Source organism: Eptatretus burgeri, chromosome 5 (assembly GCF_056783735.1).
Source record: "Eptatretus burgeri isolate ZD-2024b chromosome 5, Ebu_testis_v1, whole genome shotgun sequence".
NCBI classification, from domain to species: Eukaryota; Metazoa; Chordata; class Myxini; order Myxiniformes; family Myxinidae; genus Eptatretus; species Eptatretus burgeri.
The window spans coordinates 52,464,528-52,490,320 of record NC_140965.1 but is presented as its reverse complement, the minus strand read 5'-3'; the positions used below and the strand labels follow the sequence as shown (position 1 = coordinate 52,490,320).

At 46.1% G+C, this 25,793-nt stretch overlaps 1 protein-coding gene across 1 annotated transcript in view; it reads left to right on the top strand.

The window, feature by feature from the left end:
• Nucleotides 1-18,159: 18,159 nt before the first annotated feature.
• Nucleotides 18,160-25,793, top strand: part of LOC147026436 (receptor-type tyrosine-protein phosphatase mu-like) — a 458,466-nt gene continuing 450,832 nt past the window's right edge. Inside the window, exon 1 of the mRNA XM_085883577.1 lies at nt 18,160-18,439. Within this exon, the coding sequence (XP_085739703.1) occupies nt 18,349-18,439 (91 nt within the window). The 5' untranslated portion in view covers nt 18,160-18,348. The remainder of the gene's footprint in view (nt 18,440-25,793) is intronic.

The following is a 25,793-nucleotide window of genomic DNA, read 5'->3' as shown; positions in this document are numbered from 1 at the left end:
ATCATGGTGGCAATTGTGACGTCCCACTCATACATCGAAGCAAACTGGCGTAGGAAGGGGTCTTTGGAACAAACTCTGCTGAAAACTTATTTCGTGATCAGGACTTTCGATTCGACATTGATTATATCTACTTATTACGAACAACGCAGAGCATATCTCCATTTGCAGGTGCCACGCGGCTTTCCCATTTGATTGACTAGTAGACACAGTCAGTCTTGATTGATTGACTCGTAGTCTTGGTCTTTGCCCACCCTATAAATGTTACGAACGTCCCTTGAGACCACCTTTTGACGTCCCCGGTGGATGGAGATCCATAATCTTGCTTAACGTCCCCTCCTAAGGACCGAGTACTTTACACACTTTACCAGGACGGCAGTTTCCAGATTCAATCAAGACTTTTTAAGACTTATTACCAGTACTCTGTGGACGATCTATTTTACCACCGTGGTTATTTATTTTCCATACCAACATGATGGATACCAGACAACGTTCAGCTGTGATGTGGTATGTGGTGCGGCACACTAATAATACCCGGAATGACTACACCGACCTCACTCTGGATGGGTCTCACGAGGTGAGGTCACTCCAGGTAAGTCGGAAGAGATCTGTTCTTTATATTTATATATATATATATATATATATATATATATATATATATATATATATATATATATATATATATATATATATATATATATATAATATAGGGTGGTGGATGGTGGGGATGTTGCTGAGGACAGAGATACTATTGGAGGAGGAGTTATTGCTCCGGGGATAGAGCCAAGGCTATACAAAAGACGACTGGAGTATGAGTGGGGGGAGGAGAGATGGGGAAGGGTGATACAGGTATAGAGACAGGTAGAGGTAATTGGGTTTCTCCATGTGCTGTGGAAAGAGAGAGAGAGTGGGGAGGTTCCCTCAGTTGGAGACAGTTGGCTGGTTCTTAACTGTTACAGGCACAATAAAAGGGTGGCTTTGCTCTGTAGATCAAGCTGGAGGAGGTCATGCGGACCCGCCGGCGCCTCCGTGTCACCTCTGGGTGACCGATCTTGGCTGGGGGCGAGGGCAGTTTATGCCTCCATTTAATCAGGATCGAAAGTTTCATGTGAACGAGTCGTAAAACAGAACAGAAGCATCACCTGCACTTCTATCGAGGTTTTGGCCTTGCGCTTTGTTTGTTGTTGGTTTGATGCAGTATGGACATCCCGTGAGGGTCGGGGGATGTTTCGCACGCATGACCACCTGGTGCTGAGAAGGATGCTGGGGGGGGGGAGGGAGGGTGCGGTGTACTCTACTATTCGCACGCATGACCACCTGGTGCTGAGAAGGATGCTGGGGGGAGGGTGCGGTGTACTCTACTATTCGTACGCATGACCACCTGGTGCTGAGAAGGATGCTGGGGGGGGGGGAGGGAGGGTGCGGTGTACTCTACTATTCGTACGCATGACCACCTGGTGCTGAGAAGGATGCTGGGGGGGGAGGGTGCGGTGTACTCTACTATTCGTACGCATGACCACCTGGTGCTGAGAAGGATGCTGGGGGGGGGGAGGGTGCGGTGTACTCTACTATTCGCACGCTGCTCAGCCTCGCGACGTCGCTCGTGAGGACGAACAAAAACACATTAAACTTGCATGAAGTCACTTTCATAAAGGGCGATCGTGTCTTTGGAGGATTATACACAGACACGACCCACACACGTTCCACGTGAACAATAATAACGCCATTTGTACACATTTGTTGTGCTTTGCAGGAGGTTTTGGCATCACGAGACTTCGACATCGGGACCGCGTTTTGTGGTTATTATTGGGAGCACCTGTAACGGTGTTTTGTGGTTATTGTTGGGAGCACCTGTAACGGTGTTTTGTGGTTATTATTGGGAGCACCTGTAACGGTGTTTTGTGGTTATTGTTGGGAGCACCTGTAACGGTGTTTTGTGGTTATTATTGGGAGCACCTGTAACGGTGTTTTGTGGTTATTATTGGGAGCACCTGTAACGGTGTTTTGTGGTTATTGTTGGGAGCACCTGTAACGGTGTTTTGTGGTACCTTTAGGCTTTAACGATACTTTAGAGGTGCTTTAACGATGGTTTGGTGATACTTTTAACGATGCTTTGGGGGTACCTTACTGGTGTTTTGGTGGCGCTTTAATGATGTGTTGGTGGTACTTTTAACGATGCTTTGGGGGTACCATGCTGGTGTTTTGGTGGTACTTTAACACTGTTTTGGTGTTACTTTTAACGGTGTTTCAGGGGTACCATGCTGATGTTTTGGTGGTACTTTTAAAGGTGCTTTGGGGGTACCATGCTGGTGTTTTGGTGGTACTTTTAACGGTGCTTTAGGGGTACCTTACTTTTGTTTTTGGTGGTACTTTAAAGGTGTTTTGAAGTACTTCTTCATTGTTTTGGGATAGCTATAACGGAACTTTGAAGTACTTTAACAGTGTTTTGGGGTACATGAAACGACGTTTTTGGGTATTCTTTCCCCGGTATTTCTCCGTTCAACTCGACTGTTTACATGATAAGCACGCACTCCCTCACATAACAATTCACTACCAGGAACTTCTTGTTTATTTATAATAATAATAAAAAAAAGGTTTTTACAGCGTTTAAAGCTCACGATGGAGGATGGTCACACACTCAAGGACATTATAAACACACGATACAACATGAGGTGTAAATGGACCTGCTAATATGGTGAATGGGGTTACTATACAGAATGGAGTGCTGTCAACCCTTCATTCATGAATGCACCATTCTCCATGTACAGTGTCGGTTCCACCGAAGCGGTTTCTTGTTTGGGTCTACAATCCTGGACAGGTCGCCACCCTGACAGGTAGTCAGGGCAGGAATTCGGGATTTGGCTATCAGACCTGGTAAACTTTACTTACTGCTATTTATAAAGTTGGAGTTTAACATTGCTTGAAGATCCGTGTTTCCAAATACTACACAAGGTATACCTAGTTAGGTAAGGTGGGAGAAGGATGCCCCGATTGGCACAGGTGTGTGGCAGGATTTGCACTCCAGCCACCATAAAACTCTTCACTCTGCAAAATACAAAAACGCAAAGAAATCTGAAAACCCACTTAATGGGACTATCTCCTATGGAGCTGCCCTCCGCAGGGCTCTCACCTGATGAAGGGATTTGTGCAAAGTCTTCGGGACCCCCACTCTTTGATGATAGGAGAAAAACCATGGGGTAACCTTCCCGGGTGAGATTGTGGTGGTGTGTGTCGGGGTGGTGCTGAGGTGTCATCCACCAGATGGCGGTTTCCTTGGGTTCACCTGAGGTGGTGCCTTCGAGTAGGTGCCTGGAATGCCATATCCCTAATAGAGGATGATTACCTGTCTCTGTTATCATCTGAGCTTAAGCGTTTGAGCATCGGTATTGCAGCACTCTCTCAGGTTAAGAGACTGGATAGTGGTGAGATCATGGAGGTGGTTACACCTACTATTGGTTTGGTCATTCTGATGGTTATCATGCCCAAGTAGTTGCTGTCGCTGTGTCCAATAAGCTGACTCCAATGATAATTGAGCTAACACTGGTCAACAAGCGTATTGTGACACTAAAGATTTGTCACTCCTTGGGTGTCATTGTCCTGGGCCCTGTAGATGCTCTGACTGACTGAGATGAGTGATCTCACTGTGAAGGATGCATTCTATGCCACGCTTGAGTCTGTGGTTGATCAGTGCTCCAGGCAAGATACTCTTCTAGTCTTGGGGATTTTCAATGTGTCGACTGGAACTGATAGGGATGGTTATGAGATACAGGCATCATCCCAACTGACTGGAAGATGGACCTTGTTGTCCCTCTCTGGAAAGGGAAGGGTGATAGCCAGGACTGCAATAACTGCTGCTCTCAGTGCCAGTGATGCTGGGTGCTACTCAGGGGTGACACTGCTGTCAGTGCCAGGCAAGGCCTTTGCTCGGATATTTATTGATAGGGTTCGCCACCATGTGCTTGAGCATCAGTGCCCAGAGCAGTCAGACTTTACACCAAAGAGGTTAACAATTGATTGTATCCTTGTCCTTTGGTCCTCACCAAACGCAGACAAGAGTTTCGGCAGGGGTTGCTTGCAGCCTATGTTGATCTCTGCAAAGCATTCCATTCAGTGAATCGGGATGCCCTCTGGAGGATTCTTGGTTTGCGTGGGGTGCCACCAAAATGGATCAATCTGATGTCTGATCTACACTCTGATACCGAGAGTGATGTGAGATGTGGTGATGCCATCTCCAAATTTTTTCCAGTTATTGCTGGAGTTTATCAGGGGTGTGTACTGCCCCCACATTTTTCAGCGCTTGTATGGACTGGATTCTGGGGAGGATGTCACAAAGATAAAGTTGTGGTGCATTGTTGGGTAATGTCAAGATCTCTGACCTTCATTTCACAGATTATGCAGTCATCTTTGCAGAGATTCTGGATATTATTTTGGGGGCCCAAAGGTCCCTTCATGTGCAGCCTTTTTTGGCTGCTGGTTAGGGGCCCAGCTATGCCGCTGATGCAGTGCCCCTAGTACCAGTACACTGGTGCTCATTTCGCCGACCTCGGAAGGATGACATGCTAACCCTAACCCTGCTGATGTTACTTTAGCAGCCAATGGGACTCAAACTCAGGACCCTGGGATCCTAAGCAATCACCCTAACTGCTAAGCAATGCCAGGCTCGGTCCTCAAGGTGCTGTTTGAGGAGTCGGAGCCTCTGGGATTATGGTTTTCCTGGGTAAAAACTAAGATCCAGGCTTTCAATGACATCTTGCATGCTGCTATCTTGTCTGTTTGTGTTGAGAATGATTAGGTCATGGAGAGATTCACTGACCTTGGCAGTGATATTCATGTCCCTGCTGGCTGTGAACCAGAGATCAACAGATATCTGGGTCTGACCTCAGGAGTTATGGATTCAGTGGATCATGGGGTGTGGCACTGTCGGTGCCTGGGAAAGAGGAAAAAAGCCTGAGTCTTCAGGTCCTTGGAGCTTCCCATCTTGCTATATGGATGTGAGACTTGGACTCTGACCAGGGATCTGAGATGGAGACTTAATCGCTTTGGTACCAGGTCTCTGTGGAGAATCCTTGGCTGTCACTGGTTGGACTTTGTGTCCAACGAGCGTTTGATAAGAGAGACTCAAATTAGATTTTTTTTCCTGCATAGTCCGTGAGCGTCAGCTGCGGCTGTATGGACATGTGGCTCGTTTTTGCTGCCGCTGATCCTGCTCACCAGATTCTCTCAGCGAGGGAGCCTTGTGAGTGGAGGAGGCCAATGGGCCGTCCACGTGCCTCGTTGCAGCAGGTTCATTGGCATCTCAAGGAAATGGGGATGGGCCAGGCATTTGCCTGGGGGACTGCCAGACGGTGGCCCCTGGAGTACCAGCAGAAAGTGGACGCAGCGACGCGCTGCTTCGGCACATGCTCCCATACCTGAGATGACCTTACCATGCACATCAACTATCGCTTCTACACACACTAATTCTTCACCATTCAGTTCATCTCATGACCACTGTTTGGTTATTCTTAGACAATACAGTACAAACAAGAGGGGGAGCACTCGGTAGAGTGCAAAACCTCCACCACCAATACTGCGAGGTCACTCAAGTGAACCTGATATCCTATTCATTCAATTTGACGTCAACAGTTCTCACAGAGTTAGAGTTTGCAACCTTCCCTTTTACTTTTAACTTTTACATACTCAATTCATTCGTCATAACTAGATTCCTTGAGACAGAAATTGATTTTACGTGGGTATATCCACCTGAAGTTCCAAAATCAGCTGCAATTATAATTCTGGCATGTTTTTTTTGTTGGAAATCACTTATAACATGTAGAAATGCAAAAAAAATATCGAAATTTTGTTGAAAAAAAAGTTGCAAAATTTTTTTTTCTCCAACAATTTTTTTTTTGGGGGGGGGGGGGTGGGTTGGAAATCATTTAGAACATGTAGAAATGCAAAAAAAAAAAAAATTCCAATTTTTTTCAAAATGGCCACCATAGCGGCCATATTGGATTTTGGACCAAGTTCAAAATCGATTGGCATGATCCTTGGACCAGACCTAACCCCCCCCCCCCCACCACCAAGTTTCGTCGAAATCCGTCGAGGAGTTTGTCCGTAATACTATTCACAAACAACCAAACAAACAGAAAGGGGTGAAAACAGTAACCTCTGATCATCGATGGCGGAGGTTAACAAGCCCCGCTGCACTGTGTCCACAATCAACTTCTTCTACTGAAACTCCCAAAACCCAGAATCACTGCTCACCTCCACTCATTCGTCCCTCTTTTTTTTTTTCCTGCCTGTGCAAACAACTTCGACATTCTTTTGATTCCAAATTTACAGTTTTTACTTCCGAAGAGTTTGCTTCTGGTATCCATCTTTTCCGTGCCTTGTGTCCTCCCCTATCTCTCAATCTTCCCCACATCCCTTATTTGTCCAAATCTCCCCATATTTTGTCCTGCAACCTTTCTGTTTGTTTGTGTGTTTCCTCCCTTCCTTCTGCTGTTCCTTTTGTTCTTTTTTGTCCTGATCCTTTCGAGGTTCTCGCTCTTCCAGGAGCCTTGACTTTGTTTTCAAACAATCCTTGAATGTCGTATCGTATAGGCTTATGCAAAGCCGATGTTTGAAATCTGATTCCATATTTGACAATCGGAACTCATGGCCGCAATAATTATGTCGAAATCTGGAGTGAATAGAAATCAGAAAAATTTCGAAAAAAGCAATTTTTCTAATCCGGTGTAATTATATAATAGGCTCGGCAGGACGTGAGATAAAATGTCTCAAAATTCATTTTACACTTTTTTTTTTAAAGTAATTATTCTATGTCTGATTTTATTTCACACTGCCCAGGGACACCAGTAGCAATCCTTTTGATTCAAATTCTACTTTTGTGTCAATTTTGGTTGCTCCCATGAACGCCATTGTCTGTTCTGTGTTCTTGCTCTTCCACGAGCCTTCATGATGTGTAAAAAAAAAAAAAAAAAAACCATCCAGTATTGTTTTATTTTGCATATTTCTCATATAAATATGCAAAATAGTGAAATTTTTCTTCTCATGAAATCTCTCATGAGTGAAATTCTCATGTTCACATCTCTCGAGTAGGAACTTAAAAAGCTTTGACTCTTTTGGCTCCAAATGGCATACACAAAATGTTGTGCATGCAGAAATCGTGCATTAATATGGTACTTTCAAAACCTGCATATTGACTTGCTAATATACGACTGTCCAGCACTGCAGCCAAAAGAAGTGAGCATGAAAATCCAGAAACCCAAGAACTTGAACAAGCATTAGATACAGCACGGAGGTAAAAGAGATTGTCAGAACAAGCCTTTGGATCTTATGAGCAGGTCCAGAACAAGCCTTGAAAGTCAGTGGGAAGTGGGAAGGAAGGGTGGTGGTTGTGATGGGACTTGAAATGCCCCATTCACATTTCCCACCACTGGTGGGGTGGTGTAGGAGATGGTTGGAGAAGGGAGCAGAAGGAATGGGGTGGAAGGCTAGAGGGAGGGTGGGTGGAGTGGGGGTCCTGAGGAAAGGGGTGGGGGAGGGGAGTGGAAGAGTAGGGGTGGGAGTTCGGAGGAAGGGGATGGGGTGGGAGGAAACGGGTGAAGCAGTGGAATACCAGGAAAAAATGTGACAGTTAGAATTTCAAATATGGTATATGAGAGTAGTACTCTCCCCTATGAGAATAAAAAAAAGAGTAGTACTCTGATATACTATAGCTGAAAACAGGTCCTACTACAGTAGTCTGCAGAGAATTACTACAGGAAAGGAATGCTTTTTGCCTGAGATGAGGGAGGGGAAGGGGTGGGAAGAGGGAACTGGCGTTGCCTGACAATGCTGGGTATCTTTGCTAGATATTGGATTCGCTATATATGCTAGATATCCCTTATTATCAGGTTTTCCGTCTGTCTGTCTGTGTGTATGTGTGTCTGCAACACGAGGCTCCACAGCACGAACCAGCAAACCGATTTCGATGAAACTTTGCCAACAGGTGCCATATGGTCTGGGAATGTGCGCGTTTGAATTTCGTTGCCTTGCAACCACCCGTTGCTGTGCAGCGGCCGAAAAACCGCGTACAGTATTTTCAATACTTGGCCTTCAGTTTTGAATGTAGAGAAGCGAGACTTCGGAATTAAACACTTCGAGATATTTAGAAAATTTTATTTGAGCCGATTTTTGATTGAGTTTTTATTTTTCAAATGGTAGTCCTTCAAAAATCGGGTGTCTATTTACCGTCATTTTTATGAGGGGCTTAGGAAACTGGGCGGAGCTTAGGGAAAGTGGACGTGGTTGATGAAAAGTGGAAGTGGTGTAGGAAAGTGGGTGTGGCTTATGAAAAATATTGTGTGGCTTATGAAAAATATTGTGTGGCTCAGGAGGTGTGGTCAAACAAGAGCATTGAAAGAAGTTTATCAGGTTTTCCGTGTGTGTGTGTGTGTGTGTGTGTGTGTGTGTGTGCGTGCGTGCGTGCGTGCGCACGTGCGCGCCGCGAAGCTCCACAGCACAAACCAGCAAACCGATAATTTATTTATTTACCGAAAATGATTCCACAACCCACACACCACCTCCAATTATTGGATTCGCTATATATGCGAGATATCCCTTATTGTGGGGTTTTCTGTCTGTCTGTTGTATTCGCTATATATGCTAGATATCCCTTATTGTGGGGTTTTCCGTCTGTCTGTCTGTGTGTATGTGTGTCTGCAACGCGAGGCTCCACAGGACGAACCAGCAAACCGATTTTGATGAAACTTCGCCAACATGTGGAATACATACTGGGAATGTGCGCGTTTGAATTTCGTTGCCTAGCAACCACCCGTTGCTGAGCAACGGCCGAAAAACCGCGTACAGTATTTTCAATACTTGCCCTTCAGTTTTGAATGTAGAGAAACGAGACTTCGGAATTAAACACTTCGAGACATTTAGAAAATTTTACTCAAGCCGATTTTTGATTGATGTTTTATTTTTCAAATGGTTGTCCTTCAAAAATCGGGTGTCTATTCACCGTCATTTTTTATGAGGGGCTGAAGAAAGTGGGCGTGGCTTATGGAAAGTGGGCGTGGCTTATGGAAAGTGGGCGTGGCTTATGAAAAATATTGTGCGGCTCAGGAGGTGTGGTCAAACAAGAGCATTGAGAGAAGTTTATCGGGTTTTCCGTGTGTGTGTGTGTGTGTGTGTGTGTGTGTGTGTGTGTGTGTGTGTGTGTGTGTGTGTGTGTGTGTCTGCAACGCGAGGCTCCACAGCACAAACCAGCAAACCGATTATTTTTCAAGTGGTAGTCCTTCAAAAATAGGGTGTCTATTTACCGTCATTTTTGTTATGAGGAGTGCCAGTTGGCAAAACACGCAATAGGAAAAATCTTGCCAGGCAGAGGAACAATTGTATGTGAACCAATACGTCTTAGCAATGAATCTTCATCGGTGGATCGGTCAGAATGAAAAGCATCGTATCCAGCGCTTCGATCCTCGCGAAACCCTCATCGCCTACCGGCTTGTGTATGTGTATATATATATATATATATATATATATATATATATATATATATATATATATATATATATATATATATATATATATATATATATATATATATATATATATATACACTGTTGCGGTTCTCGGAACCGCATGCATACAACAGATAGTGGCCCAAGACAGTTATTCCATTATTACACGTGTAGATTGCCCCTTTCCTTTGTTTAGCGGGAGAGCAAGGGAGTGCGTTGCGATGATCTAATAGCTTGGGTTGCTTAAATCATTTTTTCCTTCATTTCATCCCTACTCTTCTTCTTTTCTGATTATTCCTGAGGTAAATCAGCCACGTGCGCCTTCGCTGTAAGGTGGGGCCTCATGCAGGCCAGCGCGTGTGGTGCCGCTGTGAGGGACCTGCTGCACAGAGATTCTCATTCCCGGGTGAGCCCTAAAACCGGCATGTGCAGCGAGTCATGTGTGCTTGGCAGGGCAGGGTTGTCGACTCGAGCTTCCAATGGTCTTGGGAGGTTTTCCTGTTGCATTAAAAAGGCATGAGAATAAACACCTCTTAAGAGGCTGCACGAATGGTCTTTTTCACGGCACGGGAAATAACGGCCAGCACGATGCCCACCCACACTACACGAAACACGGACGGAGGCCAATATTCGACACATATTGGTGTTCACCCCACACACACACGCTAGCGGAGTCGTGTGAACGCGAGCGCGGGTCACGTGCGACATGGCGGAACCGCGCGCACTGTATGGAATGTGCTCGAAAGCAGACACGTACGCCGCTCGTGAAACGTGCGTGGATTTATCCATGGTGATGTACCTTCGGTCCTCGCTGGCAGCAGCGGATTCTCCACGGATGGTGAACGTCTTCTCTTCTCTACGGCCAGTGAAGCTGCGATAGAGTTGAGGAATGTACAGTGCGGGCCATGTTGGCACGTGTGGAGCAAGCACGTTGATCAAACGCTGGTCGAGCGGGCATGCAGGACCCTCGACCGGTCGCCCGGGGGTTTTTGCAGGATGATTCACGTGCCAATTTCTGTGTTGTCGATTCGTGGCATGTCGTGGGGTCGGAGCGAAATATGTTCGCTCTCTGGGATGGCCTTGCAGGAAACAAAGAGAGGGGGTTTCCGGCCCAAGCTGGCGGGCCACATGAGGGGTCAGGGCCAATTGGAGCACACTATGCAGGTGATGACGTTACGATTTGGGGTGGCCCCTCCCCCCGAGCTGCAAATCCTATAAAGGTTGGAGAAGTCCCTCCGTCTCTCTCTCTCTCTTGCTTTTTGAGTTTCTTCGCCTCTCTCGCCTCGCCTCTCCGACACCGCCACGACCCGCCTCCTGCTGCCTGGACTCTGCCTCCTCGTCTCCGCCCACACGACGTCGACGCGACCCGCCTACCTGATCCTGCCTACTCCTCCATCCTTGCACTCTGGACTCCGCCCCTTCTCGACTCAAGCTCCTCCTTTACGGTACCCAATTCCTGGTTCTGAACTCCCTCTTCATCGGGTTGTCTGTGTATGTGTGTGTGTGCGTATGTGTGTGTCCTGGTGCCTGTCTGCCTAATTAAGACCGCAGAAGATCGTTATTGTTATTATTTTCACGTTATGTCTGCTCTGTGTCCCCTTTTGTAAGTTGATTGTAAATAAATTATTATTATTAGGAATGTTCCCTGCTCGTTTTTGTCTTTTCTTCCATTGATCTAGCATGGTCCGAATCCTAGCTGAGCCGGGACTTTATTCCCAATGATCCATTCCTTTTAGCCAGTAAGTCCTTGGCAGTTTCGCTCGGCTGCATCCGATCCGGTAAAGTGATCTGGTCCGGTACAGTGATCCGGTTTGGACAGGCGTACCGAGGGCGTGTACCCCGGTAATTAAATCATGTGATTAATTTGGTAAACCGATTAACCCATAGACAGGAGCACCCTGGGTCACGCGGTTGAGTTATTGGCGTCCACGGTCGGTTAAGCGACCTACTGCATCACTGAATTATCCGTGTGCGATGGCCTGTAATTCCGGGGAGTCTGGTGGGAACCAGCATAGCTTCCCCCACCTAGTGGTCTTCTTACTCGACCCCCTGGCCTGCAACAGTTTGGTGTCAGGAGTGGGATGGACCCATAAAAAAATTTGCGGAATTCTAACCCGCAACAATTTGGTATCTGGAACGGGATTCAAGCCAGGGGTGTGCTTCGCAACCCCCCCCGATTCCCCCCAAAATTATGAGCAGGATTCAAATTTTATTTAATTACCAGTACGGACCATGGCGGACCATTACAAGCTGGTTCAGGTGGGTTTTGAGAGTACAATATTCGAGGACTTTGTGCCTCATATCAGGACAACAGTTTTGAGGGAGATAATTCCCTGCAGCCATACCCAGAGGTAATGGGGGCAACCACATCTATAACAATGCTTGAGGACCCCCTGCATCAAATTTCCCTCACAGAGGACCTAGCGAGCCCTATCGGATCCACACCCGATCATAGCAGATCGGCTCCGCCAAAGCCATTGGACACGGACCAGTTTATGGAGATAATGAGACAAATGATGGAACGCATGGAACTGGAAGGAAACCGATAGAGGAGTGATATGCAAGCACTGAGAGGTGGTATGAAAAAAATGGATTGGAATATGCAAACACTGAAGGAGGGTGAGGATGTCCTCCTTCAGGAACAGAGGGAGAGAATACGATCCCTCGAAGCAGACCGTGACCAGGTGAGTCCAGTGAAGGTAAGGCTGTGCGAGGGGAAGCAGGCGCATGATGCTAAAGGGTATATACCAAGTTTGGGGAGGGGGCAAAGGCTCCGGAGTCTCTTGGGCTAACATAAGCCCCCAGTGTGATTGTGCCGGAGTATGTGCAGAGTGCGAGTAATATGGCATGGTCGAGTGCACAAGATGGTGCGGGGCGCGCATCGACCCAGACGGGGTTGATGAATTGTCTGGGTGAGTAGCTTGGGCTCTGCGGAGGTAGGGCACCGCCGGAATCCAGAGGGTCCGCCCCTGCATTTGTCCCTCAAGGACTGGTGAGTGGGGCTAGGAATCTGGGAGGCCGGACGGTGACGCTAGCTCCGTACGATGGGAAGACCGACCTGAGGGCGTATTTGACCACGTGGCCAGGGGTAATGGCTGGAGCGTGGACGAGAGTGGGATCTATCTCGTGGCGGTACTGCGCGGCACGGCGGCTGAGGTCCTGACCACTATGCCCCCAGGAGCAATGACGTTGGCAGGCCTCTGTTCGGCCATAAGTAATCAATTCGGAATAGAACAGCAGAGCGAGCTTGTTAAAGCTCAGCTCAGTGGGCGAAAACGGCAACCTTGTGAGAAAATGGGGGATTTGGCCTTATGACATTCGCCGTGCAGTGGGATCGCGCTTGCGATCATGGCAGCACCCAACCAGGAAGACCTTGCCCTGGACTATTTTATCTAGGCTCTTGGGGGCACTGACACCGGGGTCCTGCTGACGGCATTTCGGCCGGAAAACCTCCAGAAGGCGGCTGACACTGCCGCCCGATGAGAGGCAGCGAAGCCGCCGGCCAGAGGGTCTGAGCGCCATGTGATAACTGTCCGGCAGGTGGGCCCCATGGACAGCCGTGAGCCTGGAACCGGGACTGGTCTTGGCACTCGAGCGGAGCTCGAGGGAATGGTCTGGAACATGGTCGACCGCCGGTTGGCAGGGTCAGGACCATGGCAAGTGGCTCGCAGGAGGACACTTGGTGTGCCATTATTAAATACCCCAATTCGGAACAAAGGGGGGTGCAATTTGGAACATTGGAAGCATGCACCATGCCCGGTTAAATGCAAAAACTGTGGACGAGTGGGCCACCTGTCGCGGGAGTGCAGGGCCCCACGCAGGGAGAGACCCCGACCCACCAGACCACCAACTCCGCCCCGGGCAGACTGGACTAGCCGGCCCCCGACACCCCCTCGCCACTCCCCAAACTGCAAAGGAGCATTAGTTAGGGGAAGGGTTTAGTGTTCGATAGACCGGCCTCATGGGGGCATTATGAGTCGTCCTCCATGGGGACCGGTAACAGTTTGGGGGAATTTCGGTAAAAAAAAATTTGAAATGGATTGGAGACATGGACAGACATGGAACGTGTAGTGGGGACATAGCTCAGCGATGGAGTTAAATAGAACGTGCATTAGAATAAGGGATGACGGGGAGCACGAGTTCGTAAGGTGGACGTAGTTAGTAGTCAGTGTTGGTGTGAAAAAAAATATATACGATGAGTGAATATGGGTCAGCGGGCCCAAGTGTGAATTGAGTGAATGTGGAACGCATGGTGAAAATGAATGATTGGGGGGGGGGGGAGGAGTGAATCCCACCCAATGGAACCCGGGGTTCGTTTAGTAAAAGCGGGTTAGTTAAATTAACCAAAAGGATGTCGGTTTGTTGTTGGTGTTGAACAAAGGCATGAAACCTTTTGTCGGTGTGCAGGAGACTATTGACCAGCTGGGAGCGTGGCTGGTGAAATATGTGTACTGGGTAGAGGGCACCCCAGGCACCGAAGTAATCGGCCAGAATAGGCCATGGGTCCAAGCGACCGAGTTAGTGTAATGGGCATGGGTGCCCAGGGGAGGGGGACCCGGAGCGCCAAAATGCCAGGAAGGGCATTCCCCACGTTCATAGGCTTGGAGACAGCCTCAGCGACCCGGGGGTGCTGAAGATCGAGTTCGGAGGTGGGTAGACCTGCCAGTGGAGCCATGCTGCCCAGCCACGAAATTGTGCAAGAGCATGGGAGAAAATTTGTAGGCCAGGCCCAAATTAATAATGAACATCAACACGGGGGATGGGAATCATGGTTGCTAGAACCGATAGTTTAAAGAGACAGGCGTGTTGAAACCCCCAGGGTTAGATTAAAGTTTAATAAATTGTAAGGATAGATAGCCAATGTGTACCCCTTCACACCATCCATCCCTTTACTGTTTTTTCGGCCGCTGGACTCGCCTTGGAAATTTCTGAAACCTGTGGGAGCTATTCTGAGGCTGCATTGGGCCTCGAGACAGATTCACTTGTCTCTTCCTCAATCCTTTCAAAAGGGATCTTAGGGATTGGGAATAGACAGTAAGGACAGGTTAGCCGAACAAAGACGATAAGGGGGTTAGCACACACGTAATTATTTAAAAAAAGTATTTTTTTTTTGTTGTGACAACCGAATGGGGGTGGGGATGGACAAGGACAGGCATCGGCAATAGGTTGGGGGGAGACCGTAGGGTAGGACCGAGCCCATCTTCAGACCGGCCAACGCCACCACACTCCTTCCACAACCTCACGAGACTACACCGAGGCCGGCCAGCTTCATGTGCCGACCTGTTGTGCTGTCGCACCTTACCTGGTCTGTATTTGCCATGCCTTTATCTGCCTTTGCCTTGACTCCATTTGCCATACCTGCCCATGCCTTTATTTGCCTTCCCATATCACTCAACTTTACCATGTGTGCCAGGACCATCTTTGTGAAAGTGTTTGCAAGGACTGCCCTGCAGGCAGCCGCGTTACCGGGGACTGCAATTGTGCAGCCCGGACATCTCCTTGTTGTTTATAAAGGCCAGTCAAAATGGACTGTGAGACGGCGTGTGGCCTGCCGTGTTCGGGTGAGTTGCCTCCAGCAGCCAGGAAAACAAAACAAAAAAACAAACAACCAAACAAAGGACCATTGAGGGCCCTGAAGATGCCGAATCATTGATTGCCTGCTGCTACACTCATCCCCGATTGTTGCCTTTATTGTGTTCTCTCCTGAAGTCACAGGTCCTGACTCCTGGGCCATAGGTAATGTAAGTATTAGAAATACATATAGTTCTAACCCACCTGTTTCTTTGTTTAGTTTCAAATTTCCGGCAATGTAGATAAGTTGTCCGTATGAGTCTTTTAGTTCAGTTACGCAACGCACTAGTTTATTTATTTTTGGGACATGTGTTCGAAATGTCGCACTCATGGATCCGTAGGTAAAATGTATGAGGGGAACCTACACCTGCATGCCACACGAACGTTAACGACTCGGGTCGAGTCTAGCAAAAGGGAGGGGGTAGTGTTGCGGTTCTCGGAACTGCATGGATAAAACAGATAGTGACCCTAGACAGTTATTCCATTATTATACGTGTGGATAGCCCCTTTACTTGATTGATTGAAGAACAACTTACATTCATTTGAATGACGGAATATTTTGAACACATATCAGAAAGCAAACCTATTGTTTGGCAGTACTTTGGCTCTGGATTCGTCCTGATCGCACATGCGCAGAGAGGAGTGAGGTAATATTTTAACGATGTCCACTTGCCTGGCAGTCAAACCTAATTGAAAATCATTCCAAACTGGACACATTGTTTTTAAGGACATTATAAAGGATACAAACAACAGGCATGAATAACTAATATGCCGCATTATACAAGGTGGTGTATAAGACACTGCATCAACAATGGTAAACTTCTGGTATTTTTTCTTTCTCTAACCTGAAAAATCTTTATTTAATTTCATTTTAATTGCATACTTGAACAGGACGAGTCGATGACTCACACCCCCTTTTTGGTACTTTCAAAACCCTTCCATTTAGCAGTACTTGGACAAAATATTACGGTGTTTTACATCATCATGACCAATCAAATTTACCACTCGTAGACCCCCCGCCCATGTCCTTTCTCAAGACAGCATGGAATGAGGTGATTGTTGTATGAACTCCCGAGTTACCCTCACCGAAGAAGGAGAGGGTATTGCATTTGGGTCTGTTTGTTTGTCTGTTTGTGTTTGTTTGTCTGCTCAGAACTTTAGTGTTTTCTCCGCAACAGCTTGTCGGATTGAAATTAATTTTTCACCATTGGAGCGACAACTCATGTCGAATGTTTTATTGATAATTATGACGTCATAATTGTATATATATATATATATATATATATATATATATATATATATATATATATATATATAGATAACGCTACATCTGCTCAGTATGAAAAATTTGTGGATCATCTCTGGATAAAATTGTCTGCAGAAAAAAGAATTTGATGATGTCATTGGTCACATTATTCTGCAGCTATATTGTTTTTTTAAATAAAAATCTTCAAAAATCTTCTATGAAACGGCTGAACAGATCGAGGCGAAACTTTACACGTGTGACCGCCTATCCATGAGGAACAAAAGGTTCACACATATGACGTCATCGGTCACTGGTTTGGTAGCCATATTGGATTTACCCTAAAAGCAATAAAAAATCTTCTTCTCCAGAATGGCTGGACAGATTGAGGGGGAAATTTCACACAAATGTTCCCCAAAACTTGGGGATACCAGAGTATTCATGAATAATTGATGTCACATTTGTCTGGCAGCCATATTGGATTGAGAGAAAACCTTAAATTTTTATTTTCTCTTGAACCACTTAATCAATCGATGTGAAACTTCACAATTATGATCGAGTCATGATGCGCAATATGTGTTTCAAATTTCAACCTTATTGGATGTATATATGGTGTGGCAGTCAGAATTATTTAATTATTTGATCTGGGTTATTTTTGAATTTTTTGATTATTTTATTTATTTATTTATTTTTGAACAAGCGTCACTTGTCTGTGCCTGGATGGGTTTGAAGGTAGAGGAGTAGCAGCTGAAATGTGAATCCTATCCAGGTTCCTCCTGATGACTTCATCTTTGCTGTTTGTTTGTTCGGGTTCCTTCTGATGACTCCAATACAGTACCTGTTTGGTCTTCCATTTGATTTGAATTTAATTTATTTTAATCCCATTCTGAATTCAATTGAACAATAATAAATGTCATGGGTCAGGGTCAGGGTCAGGTGTCCAATCAAAGCGGGGTTGCATCAAAGCGGGACGTCTTGGTACCCGGTGATCACCGTCAGCAGTTATAAAGTGGCAGTTCTAGTTATGTCTATAGTTCTTGTGGCAGTTCTAGTGGCAGTTCTAGTTATACACACCAGTACACAAACGCCACACAAAATACACAAACACCACACAAAACAAGTCCTGGTGAGGGTCTGCAATCTCCGATTGCTCTTTTTTTCTTGTGTCGGATTGTATTCCATTTTAGGTGCAACTCACATCTGACGAATACTCTCGCTCCACACATTCGTTCCATACCTCACTTACAACCACAAAGCGATGGACAGGTGGCGAAGCCGGTTATCTTGCTTGCTTGCATTAGCTTTATTTAAATTGCACTTTTTGTCAACAATGTGTAAAATATCTCACTTTTGGTTGACGTCTCACATCTCACGAATTGTAATTGTAAAAGTATTCCTTTTGAATGCCCCCCCTCCCCAAAACCGTCCATCCCAGCTTAACGTCGCTTTGAACAGACAAAAAAAAAAAAAAAAGATGAACTTTTTATTCATAATTTAACACGTGGATTAAAAATGCATTCATAATTTATAAGAACAATTAAACTCGTTGGTAATTCAAACAACAAAGCGCCGAGTACTTGATAAAGGACAAATAATTTCGTGTGTTGAATTCACCTGCGGGCTGCGCCGTTGTCGCCGCCGTTGTGTAGCGATAAGCTTAAGTGGTGATGTGCGCGTTTACGTGCGTGGGAGGTGGTTCGTCAGGGGTGTGGAGGGAGAGGATGAGTTTGGGGAGGGGTAATGGGCGGGGCAAGGCGCGGATGATCGCGAGGACGGGGAGGAGCGAGGGGCGGAGCCTCCTCGCCGAGGTTTCCCATTGGCGGGCACCGCGCGCTCGCTCTCGCGGACACCCTGCGCGGCGCACGCGCTCCGTTATGTAAGTACTGAGCCGCGGCTTTCCGAGAGCTGCCAAAACAGCTGCGAAAACTTTCTTCCTACTCGTGCGGAACGGGGCTCCGTTGGGCCGCGCCTCTCGTGCCTCGCGTCGAGAGGCTGATCCTCCTCACTCCTCACCCCTCACTCGTCACTCGTCACTCGTCACTCGTCATGCGCTTCTGCGGAACTCTGTTGCTTCTGAGCCTGATGGCCCGTGCTCTTGTTGTTGGCGCCCGAGAACACGAGCACACCTTGAATTCAGGTGAGCGACTCGAGACACGTGCGCCTCAGAGGCTGAGACGGTTCGGAGAACTCTCGCTGTTGTTCTAGCGAGAGATCGTATATATATACATGTATACGGGTACACACACAGGTGTGTGCTGAATAGTGGAGTTCTCCCAATGTTTATCTTCCCTTTTCTAACAACGAATACCAAAGTGATAATTGCTTCGGATTTTCACCCGGTATGAGGAAGACATCACTTGCAAAGGGAAATGTGAGACTCACGGGAAGTGTGAGTGTTTCGTGGGAAAGTTTGTGCGCGTGTTTTTTTTTTTTTTTTTTTTTTTTTTTTTTTTTGCGGACGCGCGAAACCTGCACGGACTTCGACAAATTCATTGGACAGCCGAGCCCTGACCGTGTTACGTCACGTCCATGAGAAACGTCATGGTTACGAAGGCTCCTCTGCCAAGTCGGGAGGGGGGGTTAGGAGGAATTGATGTTCCGTGTTTGAGACGCTCGTTTCGCGACTGTTTGCGCCTCACGGCGTTAGAGGGCGTCGATGCCGTTTGCACTGGCTTCACATTTTGCCCGAAGAAGAAGAGTCCCGGTGAAGGGGCGTGTCAACACTCGTCGCTTGTTGTTGTGCGAGCGATGACGATATTATTGGCGCGTATTTTATATTTTACAAACCATCCTCTGGGCCAACATTTATTTATTCTGGAACAAAGCGGTCGCGAGATTACCGTTATTGTCAGGGTTTCCGTCCGTCTGTTTGTTTGTATGTAATGGACAGCTCTGGAGGCCAGAGGAGTCAACCGATTTTGATGAAACCTGACTGGTAGGTTCGTACCAGGATCGAGTTGTATGCTTTTGAGCACCGTTGCTTATGGACGCCACCGTTGCCTAGCAACGGGACTTTGAAATTTTTGAAAAAAAATCCGAATATATATATATTTTTTTCGAAAATCAAAAATCGGCTTCCAGGCTTTTATGCGCACTATAATTAACCTCTTTGTCAAAAAAATTTCAGCCCGATCCGTCAAAAACTGTACGACGAGTATGCAATTATATAGCGACCACCCATGTCGCCTACCGGCTTGTTTAGTTTTATATGGTTGGTTAAACTTAACTCCCTGGTTTGAAAGAAGCTCAAATGGACCTGAATTATCCACTTGATCACAGAGTTTTCACCTTTTATCCAAGTACCAATCGTCTGCAGCCTTTTTGGCTGCTGGTTGCATCATTGGTTATTGGGACAGCTATGCCGCTGATGCAGTGTTCCAATTACCGGTAATCTGGTGGTCATTTCACCCACCTCGGAAGGATGGAAGGCTGAGTCGACCCCCTGGTGTTAATTCAGCGAAAACCGCGGCTCAAACTCAGGACCCTAACCGCTTAAGCCGATCCCAAGCCACCACCCTAACGGCTAAGCCAACGCCAGGCTTATCCAAGTAGAGTTCACGATCTCTTTTTCAGGTGATGGGGTAGCGCTGTCTTGGGGGATGAAAAACGAAATCCTCCAGACACGGACCTTTAAGTTTGTCGACTCATGCCTCCCTTCCCTCCTGTCTCATTCTATCCCCTAACCCACCTCCACCTTGCTCCCCTCCATTACTCACCCTTCCTTCCTTCCTCGAAAGGAGTGTTTAAGGCTTTGCGTATGTCATGTGTCGTCCCAATCGCAGACCAAACCATCGATGGACCTTTATCGTCACAACGAATTTCTAGCTTGGTTGGGTGATTGGGTCCACCTTTTTTGTTTCCTTACCACATCCTTTTCCCAACTACATCCCATTCTTTTTTTTCCCCTCCAACATTGTGAGATCAATGACATCATGGCTGCCTCAATTATATAAAAGAAGAGGCAAATACTCTCAGCACCAATTTTATTTTCATTTTCTTATACAAGTTCCTCACTTCTCCCATTTATGGAACCATCTTCCCGAGCTGTTCTTTCCCGCTCTTCCTTCCAGAGTTTCAAGCAGGTAATGCACCGCTACCTTGTGTCATCCCCCTCACCCTGAGCCATGATCTTTATTACACTTACTGACCCTTCCTAAAACAACCCTCTTATTTGCTGATTTCAGTGTTTCCTGTCTCTGTCTCTGTGTCTGTCTCTCTCTCCTTGCTGGTTGTGCCAACTTGTTGACCCACAATCACACTGCCAGTTTAGCTTTGCTCACCCATGAGCCGTGCTCTTGCAGATAGAGAAATAAGAAAAATGGACTTGTGTAATGAGCATGTCAGTATCACGAAAAATGCATTTGGGTTTTCCTCTCCTTCCCAGTAGTCGAGCCACCACCGATGACATATTTTGTCACATGCAAGTACAAAATGCTTATTACCTCCATCACTGAAGGTGGACAGAGTTTGTTTTCACTCATGTCTGTCTGTCTGTCTTTTTCTGTCTGTTTTTTGTCTGTCTGTCTGTCTGTAAACAGGATATCTCAAAACTGTGGACGAGTTATGACAAAACTAGCTGGATGAGTTGCTTTGGTGACAAGAACAAGCTGATTTGATTTTGGTTCAGATCTGGATTCAGATCCAGCCCTTCAGTGGAATACAAAATATCAACTGTTCAGCCTGGCAGCAGTGTGAGCTCCACTGAGTACCATTGTGGTTTGGATTGTATTAGGCATGAGGACAACTCGTTTAACTACCAGGGTTTGTGCTTGGTTGAACCCCCACAAAAAAAATCAAATCCTTTTTTTTTTTTTTTTTCCATCTCCACGATGCTCACAGATCAATTCCAGTGTCCTTTGAAACCCCAGCCCTTGTACTGCTTACCCGAGCTTGTGTGCAGATATACGGTCGTGTCGCCGACAGGTCCCTTCCTGCCTCTCACGCCGCTCGGTTCATGGGCCAAGGTTGCAGATGCATTGGCAGTGACAGCGGTTCTCTATCGCGGCCAGTAATTTTCAGAGTGTTAGCTGGGACACAGCTGTAAATTGTGAAACGCGCGCCACGTTATCACGGCAAGCCCAAGGGGGGTGCACGAGCACAGGGTTGCAAATTTGCTTTGGCTCTTCGCTTTTTCTGAAATAACTCGTCCAAATAATGGCATTTATATTCCACCGCGCCATTGCTCATTCAATAATCCCTCTGCTTGGCGGTAATTGATCGACAATCTGACTGTGGAGGCATCGCTACGTTTACATTTCATGGAAGGTACAACAGGGCAGAGCTTTGGAACGGCTCTTTCAAATCGCTTGGCAGCAGCGAAGCTCTGTTCAGATGGCTTTGAAAAGGACCCTTTCAGGCAGAGGCAGAGGCAGAGGCAGAGGCAGAGGCAGAGGCAGAGGCAGAGGCAGAGGCAGAGGCAGAGGCAGAGGCAGAGGTGCGAATGATGTGCGACATGTCCATTTGCAAAAATCACCATCTGTGCACCCTCCATGCTCGTTCTGAACCTCATTGAATAATTTTTGATCACCTTTTGAACTGTGAAGATGAAAACTTTGGTTATTCTTCAAAATCCCATTATATGGGTTTCGCTCTGTCCACAATATTCCACCACCTAATTTCACCAACCATCTCTTTCCACTCTGCATCAACATCCGCCACCTTTCTGACATCCATATTCTCAAAATCCTCCAATCTCGATCGCGATTTACCCCTTTTTCTCCTGCCTCACTCTTTCAACACATCTGCTCTCTTCCAAAGTCTATCTTTCTCCATCCACACCAGGTTTCCTGCCCACTTCAGCCAGCTCGTTACCATTCCTCTCGTGAAACTCATCTGCACACCAATCCTCCTTTAGCAGTGTGAAGATGAAAAATTTTTTTTTTGTAATTCTCCTCATGACAAAACCTACAAAAAACAATTAGATTGTGGTTTTAATGACACTTTTTGTTTTTTTTAAAGTACCTCTATATACCGAGTCCAAAACATTGTAAGCTCTGTGCACATGTGACGTCATTTGATCAAGGTGGCAGTACTGAAATTTGGTGCAGAACAGATTGTCAGTTGCATGTGGCACATGACATTGACACATTCCCCCTCCCCTCCCCACCCCTCCTGCCCTGTTCCACCACAAGCTGGACTGCATGCTCATGCATAATATTAAAACCTCCCTCATTATCTTATCGTTAGTGATGACGGCATGTTTGCCGAGGAAGCATTTTGCCCTTGGCATTTCACTGGGCAGATGACTTGCTGTGATGGAGGTTGTAACAGATTTGAACTTGGATTACTTGAGCTAACCATGTGGAGAGGTGTTTCTGCCGATTCTTGCAATAAATTGTATGTAATTGTTCTTTCGCTGGTTGTAATAAATGAGCATGTGGTTGCATATTGTTTTTGGCATTGGCGACGTACCTGAAAAGTACAAAGTGTTATTGCAATATCAGCTGTGACATTGTGCGACTATTTTGCTACCATGCAGTGGTCTTCCACCAAGCGTGCTTATCAGCTTGTCTTGATTCAATTGTCGTTCTTCATTATCCGATCCTCTGAGTGTGTAGCGTGCACGTACACGCACACACACACATGCAAGGACGCAGACTTTAACTTTTGCATTCATGCAGTTATCGAGGGACTTCATTGGAAGCTGGGGTACTTCATCACGGCAGATGAACTGGCATCATGAAAATGTTCTCCAAATATTTTGTACGTTGTCAGTACAAATGTTTGGAATTTTGCATTGCCACTGTTTATTCGAAAAATCAGTTGTATATCACAAAAAATGATACTTGATCACTTTGAAAGGTATTCTCTGACTTTGGACACACACTTATCTCATTGGAATATTGGCTTTTGTATGGCATCAGAATGGAATTATTTGGGACATGCACAGCACTTCTCCAGGAAGTAATTCTTCATCGTCTTGTTCATCAAAACACCTTGCCACTGAGGTGCTCCTTAATACAGATGTCCTTGACAGGCAATCAGCCCAATGCGCAGCCAATCGCCAATCAATATCAATGGGCTTTTAGTTTATGTTGACAGGAAAATAAATAATTATTAGCTGTTCCACCCTCTTTCGGTGCGTTGACATTGCTCCAATCAGCTGAGCATAACTGTGGCAAGTGAGATGATTAGGCTTGCTTGGATAGCGTTTATGTGGTGAGCGTTTATCCTCATTCTTGCTTGACATCTTGCCTTTCTCATCAGAAGCTAAGTGTCATGACAAGTGCTTGGTCGTAATGATGACAGTCTCGTGAGTCTTGTTGTGTTGCTCCTTCATTTAGGGCTTTTGGCATTGGGAACGGCGCATGGTTCCGACTGGGTTGGCCGCAAACGAGAGTTGAAAGTTCTTCTTTTGATTCTCAAGCGGCCAACCCAAGATGAACCATCGAGCACAATGGAACACACACTTCTTGCTATCTCTTTTACACCAATCTTGATTTCAGCACCTGTTACCTAAAGTGGGGAATGTGATTTGGGGAATGGTTGCAAATGCAATCAGCACCAATTCTCTCAAAATTGTTAACCTACATTCGTTGCTCCGACTTTTATATACAAAGCAGGTCAATTTGAAACGCCCTCTTTCCTGCATACACATAATGTGGTGGTGGCACTGCACAATCAATCAAGTATTTATCCAGCTTCAACGCAATCGCACAACTGCATAGCAAGTCCTTATGGACAGTTGCATCACCAGCGAGTAATATCATACAGCTCATCAATCGACCTGCAAGCCCTCTGGTGGATGATCATGACGTAATGATGACTGTGTAAAAATCTGCATTTCATCCCAGCAAGTGACTGATTGCATCACTGATGCCCCATTTGATCTCTGGCTGTGCTTGTCGCCCCAAGCACTGGCAATTAATTTAATTTGTTGCATGCAGCGTTGCAATGCATGCCGTCTCTTGTGGGGTTTATGGAAAAAGTATCTGTGGGGTGTGTGCACTTACCAGTTGAGTTTCCACGTCCTGTACATTCCCTTTGACTTTGTGGGTTTTTCCTGGTTTTTTGAGCTGTGAATACAGCTGGAAAGCATGGATTGCACTTGCACTCTACTTTTTCTGGCGAACATGGCAAAATTTGGAATATAACCGTGCATCAGCATTGGAGGGAGGGGGAGGGGGCTGCGTTAATGTGACAAGTCGTAATGAATGTGTTCTAGTGGTAAGAGGAGTCTGTGGGGATTTAGGCTGTATGATTTATGTGCAGATTTGTTCAGGAAAATCTTGAATTGCACCCCTCACATTGTGCTGTGATGCAGTAAGACTCACCGGCTTTTCTTTGCCAGAATTAGTTTTCAAGTCAAACGCCGCCATCCCACTCACATTACGGATGCTCGACTGTCTTGTGTGACCACTCTTTTGTTGGCTGGGAGGATTTTTGCGCAGTTGGCATGCGCGTGTGTGCCTGCCTTGCAGCCGTTGCTCAACACTATATTTCAGAGGAGACATTAAACTGCTTTTCGCACCTGCATTTGATCGATATTAAAGAGCTCACATTATGCCGTGTATGCAACGATAAATTGTGATTGTTTGGTCGAAGGGGATTTTAAAAGTACCACGTGTGATCATGCGATGATGTGAAGGTGAAGCCTTCTTTAACTAGAACGGGCACTCATAGAGCGCATACCTTCGCTACCACTACTTTTTTGTTCTTGGTATGAGTGTGGGGAACTGGTTTTATATGAATAGTCTTATGACACAAACCACATATCTATAATGTCATGACCCCCCCCGACTTTCGGGGGCTACGGACTAAACAACAATCAACTCACGTCGTTTTGGCGAGTCTTCACTCGCAAGCTCGGTGAATACAACGTTTCAACAAGAGAAGGTAATCTCGTTTGATGCTGGTTTCATGCAACTTGAATAAGAATTGACTGAGTTATGCTGAAACCGCATATTTTTCAAGGGCGTAACCCCCCCCCCCCAACATTTTACCCCAACCGGTGACATGTGTTATGACGTCATTGTGTCACAAGATTGGGCATTAAATTCTGAACATTTTGGTGCTGGGTTCATGTAAAGCGGACAAGAATTGACCGCGTTATGACAAAAACCGCATATTTTTCAAGGTCGTGACCCCCCTGACCTTTGACCCCTAACCGGTAACAAGAGTATGGGCGTCATTGTGTCATATTGCATATCACAAGATGAGGCGTTGAATTCTGAACATTTTGGCGTTAGTTGCATGCAAATTGAATAAAAATTGACCGTGTTATCGTAAAAAGACAATTTTGACCTTTTCGTGACCTTGACCTTTGACCCGAACGATCCCAAAATCTAATCGAATGCTTCCTGGCTAATAACCAATCATCCCACCAAATTTCATGCAATTCGGTTTAATACTTTTTGAGTTATACGAATCACAAGATTACAAATAAATAAATAAATACACGCCGACCAAAACATAACCTTTCGCAGAATGCGAAGGTAATTAACCCTAAACCTGAAACAATTTGAGTTTGATAACGACTTGTGTCAAATGCA